The sequence below is a fragment of the Convolutriloba macropyga genome, chromosome 10 (assembly GCF_964194025.1).
Source record: "Convolutriloba macropyga chromosome 10, txConMacr16.3, whole genome shotgun sequence".
Taxonomy (NCBI): Eukaryota; Metazoa; Xenacoelomorpha; order Acoela; family Convolutidae; genus Convolutriloba; species Convolutriloba macropyga.
Window position 1 is genome coordinate 4,840,387 of NC_134477.1, and position 8,464 is coordinate 4,848,850.

The 8,464-nt window shown below is 34.8% G+C and overlaps 1 protein-coding gene across 1 annotated transcript; it reads left to right on the forward strand.

The window, feature by feature from the left end:
- Positions 1 to 222: 222 nt before the first annotated feature.
- Positions 223 to 4,479, forward strand: LOC142348203 (lactosylceramide 4-alpha-galactosyltransferase-like). The gene is made up of 3 exons (XM_075399465.1): positions 223 to 867; positions 1,673 to 1,899; positions 3,928 to 4,479. The coding sequence occupies exons 1-3, from the start codon at positions 257 to 259 to the stop codon at positions 4,182 to 4,184; spliced, it is 1,095 nt and encodes a 364-aa protein (XP_075255580.1). The 5' UTR covers positions 223 to 256; the 3' UTR covers positions 4,185 to 4,479.
- Positions 4,480 to 8,464: the final 3,985 nt, after the last annotated feature.

The following is an 8,464-nucleotide window of genomic DNA, read 5'->3' on the forward strand; positions in this document are numbered from 1 at the left end:
AATATACACCCGCAATCTTTTCAATCTTTTTAAATTACAAATTTTAAATACAGGCATAAGTTGCATAAAATGCTCAGAACTTTTATCAATAAAGAACACTGATGATTTTGCTTGATGAGTACTTGCTGTTTTTTTTCTGTAGTTTGGCTGACGAAGGTTGAATAAACTTTTACTACGCATTCTGAGAGTTAAGCTACAATTAGATTTAAATCTGTTCGTAATTCAAAGTCAAGTGCATGTAGATTCATCAAAAAACATGCTCTTAAGAAAGAAAATTTTCATTTTATTAAGCTTAGTCATAGTTTTGTTACTTATGGCTACTCGTAAATCTCGGGTGACATACTCGACTGGAAAACCTACAACTAAAAAGTTTCTTGTTGCCAAGGAAATTAAGTCCAACATTTGCGGCGAAATGTTTACTTTGCCCATTTTCCCTAAATCGAATCCTGACAAAAATCAACAAGTATTCTTTCTTGAAACTTCAAACCGAACCAAATTTAACGGCCGCACAATCTGCGCTTTCGAATCGGCCCTTCGAGTTGGAAACTTACCAGTCAAGTTATTTTTTAGAGCACCAATGCTCAAAATTGATCATCCGGCACTTTGTTCGTTAGTTAAAGAGTTTTACCCTCACAAACTCAGTTTCTACACCGCTGACCTTGACGAATTTTTCAGTGGTACCCCACTACAAGGTATTACGTCACGTTTGGAGAAGTCACAGAGGTCAGTCCTGAATGTTCAGATGAGCGATTTGATGAGAGGTGTGTTTCTGTATAAGTATGGAGGATTTTACTTCGATCAAGATGTGCTGACATTGAAAGACTTGACACGAATCCGAAATACGATAGTCTTGGACAACGTTACAACGTAAGAGATTGTTTCACTACTTCATTAAAAGTTTTAACCTAACCTTAATTAAATCACAATTATCCAGAAGGTCTCAAAAAAACTGAAATTGAAAACTAATTTGCAAGGCTGAGGTGCCAGATTTGATCGCTGATATGTCCAGACTGTCCCAGACTTCCTTATCCCAGATTTGTTGTTTCTTGTATAATTTACATTCATCTGTTTTCTGTGCTTAAACGTTCGGTCTGGCACGTGACCCTAGTTCAGATCTGCTTGCCCGTTAGAATGTGACCGAATATATTGAGTATTTCAAAAACTGCTGAAAGTCGTTCACGTGGCGATACTTGAAAAGAACATTGAGACTTCTTGCACACGAGATATGCAGACATATACTTGCCATCCCTATGTTTTGGTAAATTTTTGTAAGAAATGCGGTGATTGCGGTGAAGGCGGTGAAAATAAAAATTTCAACGCATTTCACCGCATTTCTTACAAAAATTCACCGCATAACCTCGACCCAGGATAGTGAAATTTAATTGCAACCACAAGATTCTGTTTACTAATTCACTACTAAATACACCGCAAAATTCACCGCATTTCTTACAAAACTTAACCGCATCGACTTTTGTGACAAATTAATGTAAGAAATGCGGTGAAAGCGGTGAATGCGGTGAAAAAAAAAATCACCACATTTCACCGCATTTCTTACAAAAATTCACAGCAAAACCTCGACCCAGGATGGCGAAATTTAATTGCCACCACAAGATTCTGTTTACTAATTTTTTTGTTATTTATTAATTAGGTTGACAAATATTTTCCTTTTTAGGTATCCAAACGACAGGTGCGAAGCCCAATCAGTTGAAAAGTCCCGACTGCTTAACCCTGGTTCAATGCATTTTATCGAGGGCAACAAATTTGTTGAGGAGTATCTGCGAACTGTGAACCGGACATACAAACATGGGTTGAACTGGCTGGCCCTCGGACCCTGGACCTGGAATGCGGCTGCGATTCACTACTTTGGTTTCAAAGACCAAATGTCGACGCCAATTTCAAGTAATACTTCACATTAAGAGTTTACTGAATTTTGTTTTTTTTTTCATCGGAAAAAATGAGGTAAGCCTTCGAAATTTGTAGATGTATTTGCATCTCATCTGAGCAATGTAGCACCACCAATGTTTCAACATTTCAAATGATTTTGTAACAAAGCGTCTTTGATTTGTGTACACTCAGTAATTGATTTTTTTAAACTTTTGCTCAAGCCATCTTGTTATCATACGGATTTTTTTGCAAAAAACAATATCAAGATTATATGTATAACATTAAAGTCTTCCTTTGTTATATGAACCGAGAATATTCGTAAACTGGATTAGTATCTAAGTCAAAACTATCCTGAAACAAATGCGAAAACAAACAAAGTGTAAATCATCTTTATGCTTCTCAGATAAACACCTGAGTCGAAAACCAAAGTTTTTCTTGTATTCTAACAAGATTCTCAAAAAATTCTCGCTAGAATATTTCAAGATCAACTTTGTCGTACAAGATCTTGCAAGAAGAAGTCTGTCTTGTAAGATATTATAAGAATAACTTGTTTGCAAGAATCTTGAAAGATCTTGGAGAATTAACTTTGGTTTTCGACTAGAGTACGGTCTGAACAATGGTGTGTACACAAAACCTCCAAATTTGTCTGGGTTATTTCATGAGCTCTTTTCGTGACAAAATGGGCAAAAGTGACGAACAAACTAGCTTGATGTTTCCATGTTTTTCAGGAACTCAGGTAAATTGCCAAAATTTTCACGGAAATTATTTTTTTTTAAATTTAATCAAGACTTTCCATTATACAAAAATAAGAAAACTAAAAAAAAATGTTTCCATGTATGCTATGATTATTACCGTAATTAACCAAGCTACAGGAAAACACAACCCACTTGCTAGATCATCAATTTGTACTTGCGGTCCTATTCGCTTGGTCCCCGGGACGAAACGGGGTGATTATCTTAAAACTGATTACAATCTCAGCAGTTTGCTGAATTAATTGTTCGAAATCCAGACTTTTTCATATGACACAGAATTTCTGGAAGACAAGGAAACGTGTCTAGGAAATAAATCCCCATGGAAAAAAACCAATTAACTTTAGATAGGAAATAAACCCCCACGGAAATAAACCCCCACAGAAATAAACCCCCCTTTCAATAACTAATTTTGATCGTGATAATTTTTTCGGTTGTGATAGTGTCATGTCAAGTCGCACGGGCCGCTAAAGCATGACCATGACCCGAGGCGTGGCCAAACGAACTAAATGCGCAGATCTTTAATAGTAAAGTGGGGAATTGTTTCCTTGGGTTTTTTTTCGTGGAGGTTTATTTTCTATCAAGAATGAAGTTGGGCTTTCTTCCGTGGGTTTTTTCCGCAGCCGCAATGCAACAACTATTGTTACCTTTTTGATTAAAACAGTGTGTTGATGGCTTTGTCGCAAAAAGCGTGGAAAGTTTAATTTTCAAATTTTGTACACTACCGAAAAAAATGACCCTGGTTTCTTTATTTGTTGGTCATCTCAAATTTTGTTCAACACTTGCAGCAATCTTGTAAAACAGATGTTTATCTTGTAGAATCCACCAAAAAATCTTGTAAGACGATGTATCCTCTAAAACGATATTCTGCTAGAAAATTACGAGATCTTTCAAGATAGCTGTTCCCAGTTTTTTTTTTGGTTTGCCAATTACATTCAGTTATGTGGATAGTGATTAAGGTTTAAGTTTTGATAGTTTTTTTTGTTTCAGAGTGCTAAAAAGTTTTAGGAGTACTAAAATTATGGAATCCGACACCCCGGGCTGAAGTTTCTTTGCTTTCATACAAGGATCATATATGATTTCATACTGTCCATACTTGATTTCTCAGTATGATCCTTGTATGAAACCAAAGAAATCATATATGATCCTTGTATGATTACCAAGAAATCATATATGATCCTATAGTACGAATACCAAGAATCATACATCTATTTTTCGAAAATCTTTAACCATTTATCCTTGTTTGTTTTTATTCAGTAGGGCATCACCTATATGACACCTTTAACTTTTTCAGCACCAGAAGTGACCATAGCCCCCTCGTTCTCCTTCCGACTCTTAACCCACATGGCTCGACCTCGCCCACCTTCCATGTTCAAACTGAACGTCAATTCATCCTATTTCGACAATTTCATCAACTGCAGCTACACTCTGCATCTAACTGGACCGTGGTCGAAATCCAGCTACGTCTCTGGCAACCCACGCAATGATATATTCTCATATCTGGCACCCAAAATTTGCCCAACTTCATTCTCATTCCTCAAACAGTTTTAGCTTGAGCTAAAAAACAAAGTTATGAAGTTATTTGACCACCTTCAATGTTATGAAATGGAATTATTTTTATGTCAATTAAAGATTCGCATTTCAGTTCACTATTGTACCAAAATCGATCAATGCATGACCATGATGAGCAGAGCAGCTGATTAATGCGTGCTAGAAGAAACTGCAGCAGCAATTCTCCAGCAAGCTTTTGCCGAAAGATGTACATCCCAACGTTAATAGAGAAAATCGTATGGAAAATTTATATTTTGATTTTCTACTTCGACTTTGTAATTGATTTTTCATACTGTTTGCCGTCATTTCTTGATTTTCTTGAACGTTGGTTGCTTGCTTGAACAATTACCCAGTGAACCGAAACCTGATGCATCGTGATAAGAAACATACTAAATCTTGGTAAATCTTGCCAAGATCCTGCCATGGTAATTACCTTGAAAACATCAAGATATGTACGAACTTGCAATTTGAGTCAATTTGAGTCAATTTCGCGTTACATCGAATCGCCGCATTGTCGAGTCACAGTTGCATATCGTTACAAAGTTGAGTCATAATCGCGTTGCATCGCGCTAATTCTCACTGCTTCGAGTCATAGCTAATTTTTTTGTCTGGATTTTCTGGTCATAACCCATTTTTTGTCTCGATTCCCGGTTCCACCACCTCACTCCAACTTGCTTACAAACAAAATTTTCTATGTTATTTCTTTCACAGCATTCATCGCATTCAACGCTAAAAATTGCAATTCTTACATCTTTTCACTGCATTCACAGCAATTTTTACGTGTTTAAGAGATATTTAGCATTCACACCTCGACCCGTTTGGACGTAGTTGACTAGGGTGTAGTAATCTTTTCTGTTGTCTGATCTATTGCCTCAACGACGCACAATTTCGCAATAACTGTTTTGTCGAGTCACTGTCGCTCAATTTCTGATCCATCGGAACATGTTCGCGCTATTTCGCACAGGTTTTCACAATTTCGCGCAAATTCGATTCATACTTCAATTACTTTCTGGACGGACCGTTGAGTCATGGCTGTTTTATGTCTGGATCATTTGGCTCATACTTCCAGCACCACACGCCCGGATCCGTTTCCGCTCCAGTTGCGTATGGTTTTCCTTAGTCATTGCCTGTTTGCCCTGTACCAATATCTCTTGAGATTCTTAATACATTGTTCAATCGTTTTGCACGAGATCTGCTGAAAAGCAACAAAACAGTCCTTTGAACGCATTTAAAATTCAACGCATTTTAAAAACAACTTGACCTCATTTCAACGTGTTCATGTTTTCAAAATGTAACAATGTTTTCGACAGGTATAATGTAAGTTTCACATTATATAAAAATTTATATGTAAGTGAGTTTTGAATAAATAATTAGGGTTAAATATACGGTAAACCTATATAGTTTTTACCAGTAAATTTTTTTTAGCCAAAATAAATTTTTTTAAAAATAAAATTGTTTTTTCAATTGTCTTTTAGGACATAATGTGTCTACATGGGACTCAAGAAGTAAACAAACTAAAGATTTAAGAGCTGACGAACAAACAATTTTGATTTCGAGCGGTTATCTTGTTCAGGTTCTTGCAAGATATGGATTCCTCTCTCAAGAATACTGGAAGAAAACTATAAATCATGCAAATGAAAAAGTAAATGGGTTGTGCTCGAACATGACCAGCATTAGATTGGTATGTTGTTTGTAAAAAAATGTCAAAACTAATGTTTTTTTTTGCAAAAAAGAGCAGTTAAATGGCAAAAGGTATATGCAATATGGCTAATATAATTGAACAGTATGTTCACCGATATCCCACGGAAAATTACCAAAGACTTTTTACGGCTTTTGAGAAGATCTCACTTCGTTTTTTTTTTTTGCATTCCTCAGGGGAAGAGTATCAGTTTTTGTTTTGCTGACTTAAGTTGTCATTTAATAAAACACAAAATCTAAAATAAGTTTGTTTCAAATTGTCTATTAAAACACACGCAACTATATTTTGTAACACTTCTACCAAAACAAATATAATGCTTCTATAGCACCCAGTTTGAACAGAATTTCATCAAAAATGAACTTTCAGGAATCTTGCAACGCAGCACTCACATGCAAGATCTTACAATATATCCGTTTTGGCAAGAATAATGCAAGATCTTGCTTCTTATTTATCCAGTGTCTAATAGGGTACATTTTTACGGATGCTTTGTTAGATTATTAGCAGTAGAATGATGATTTGTTGAAACAAAAATTTATCATCAATTTCCTGCAAATAATTTTGCGCTTTTCAATGGGTTAGGTATTGTTTGAGTGAAAAATATTTGAATTTGACAGCTCCCCCATCGTTAACATCGCAAGCAATGAATGCGCATATAATAACTCTTCAAAAATAAGATATGCTCTACAAATTCGGGAGCAGCGGCGAGATAGCAAACAAGTGTTTTGCATAATCTGGCCAAATAGTAGAGTTTCATATAATCCATTTATGGACAGATACAATCGACCATTCGTGAAAAAAACGCGGTAGCTCCAAAAATTATCAATCTTAGCTAAATGTTTAAGGTAAACATTTATTGAAAAAATTTGAACTGCACTTTGATATTCGACAAATTATTTGAAAAGGTTGAACTTTGATTTTTTCTTCTTCGTTTCGTTTCTGATACCAAGATGATCAACGCTTTGTTGTGGATTTAGTGCACTGTTCTTTATGCGAATGCCGCATTTTATAGTTTGTCGTATCGGCCTTAATTTTTCCAACTTGTAACAATTGTTTTTAACTACTGATTCCTGGCACTAAAAGTTCTGCAGCCTACATTAAATTTTTGCAGGAGGCAATTAAAGCATATTCAATTGATCTTCAAATTATTTTAAAAAGTTGGAAATGTTCAACAGGCATAAACGAAAGCCTGACTATTGAAAAACATGTTTTTCTTGGTGCAATTATTTTTTTTAAAAAAATTCAGCTGTTCGGAGACTCATCTAGAGGTTGCTTGTAGACTGATTGAGCGCCTAATCAATCTGGTGACATTCCGTTTTTTTTCTGGATTACCAGTATTCTGCTTATGTTCCAAATTACACTGAGTAATATGAAAAGCATCGAAAAAATTAAGCTCAGCTTTACCTCCGTGTACAATATTTCTTTATATTCTAAATTCGGCTCGAGTACTTGCAATTTTTATTTGGCGTAGCAATTTGTAACCACTAAGCCCAGTGGGCTTAGCGAGAATTACCTAAAAGCTAGCTTAATAATAAAGAGCGTTTATACTAGTATAATATTAACCAGATATACGCAATGAAGGTCGCACTTAAGTTTGATAATTTTTCAGACTGTGCAAGATAAATTTAGCACGGACGAACACTTTGACCTCATTATTATTATAATGAAAAAAAGCTAAGGGAAGAGGTGGAAATTGAAAAATTCTTGCGATGCAATGAAGAACTGGATAAAGGATTCACTCTAGAAAAGTGCCTTTCAGCGCTGAAATTCTCTGAGACTCAAGTTCAGGTTGCTGTTTGACACAACAAATAATGGTTCGCAGCATAGTGCTTGAAGCATGTTTAAATTTGACAGACTTTTGGTGTCGATCAAATGTGATTTCTTCAAAAACTGGTACGGCACTCATCATCTTATATTATGTTGTCTGGACCCTTGCAAAATTGAATCAGTTAGCCATTCTCTCTATCATTAACGATAATTTACTGTATAACGATAATTTATTAACGATAATTTACTGTATAACTGATTTGGTTCTTTCAGGTTTGAGCTGTAAATTTACTGACTACAATTTCTGCAATGGATCGATAATATTTTGCAATTATTTATATTTAATTGTTAAACTATCAGTAAATTATGTCTCTGATATTTTGTATTTTTAAAAAATTTGTTTTGTATTTTTTAAAAAAATTTTCTGTTTTTTTGAAACTCAAAAACTTGAATAATTGAATTTTTGTAAAATTAATAGCATCAAATATTGAGTATGGGCACAAACAGCACCATGAAGTGAATTATTACTTTGATTTCGTGCTTATATTGAGAAACACATAAAAGTTGAAAACGGAGCAATCCTTTAAAACGCATATTTTTGAATTAGAGTTCTCTTAAAGACAATTAAATGAGTTCATTATGAGTTTGAACTAAATAATAAAAATGTTCTTCGTCCAGCTGTTGTTTACTGTTGCATCTTTACTCATAAACCGAGTGGAAAATTTTTTAAAATCAGATTACAGTTTTTATGTACGTAATAAATTGAAATTATATGTTTTTAAACTGAACAAATAAACATAACGTTTCTAGATATACC

What these genes read in the sequence shown, in the direction of transcription:
- LOC142348203 (XM_075399465.1), top strand. Translation starts at nt 257, where the DNA reads ATGCTCTTAAGAAAGAAAATTTTCATTTTATTAAGCTTAGTCATAGTT. An exon ending in GTCTTGGACAACGTTACAAC is followed by an intron (nt 868 to 1,672) that starts GTAAGAGATTGT and finishes TTTCCTTTTTAG; the next exon opens with GTATCCAAACGACAGGTGCG. An exon ending in AATGTCGACGCCAATTTCAA is followed by an intron (nt 1,900 to 3,927) that starts GTAATACTTCAC and finishes TAACTTTTTCAG; the next exon opens with CACCAGAAGTGACCATAGCC.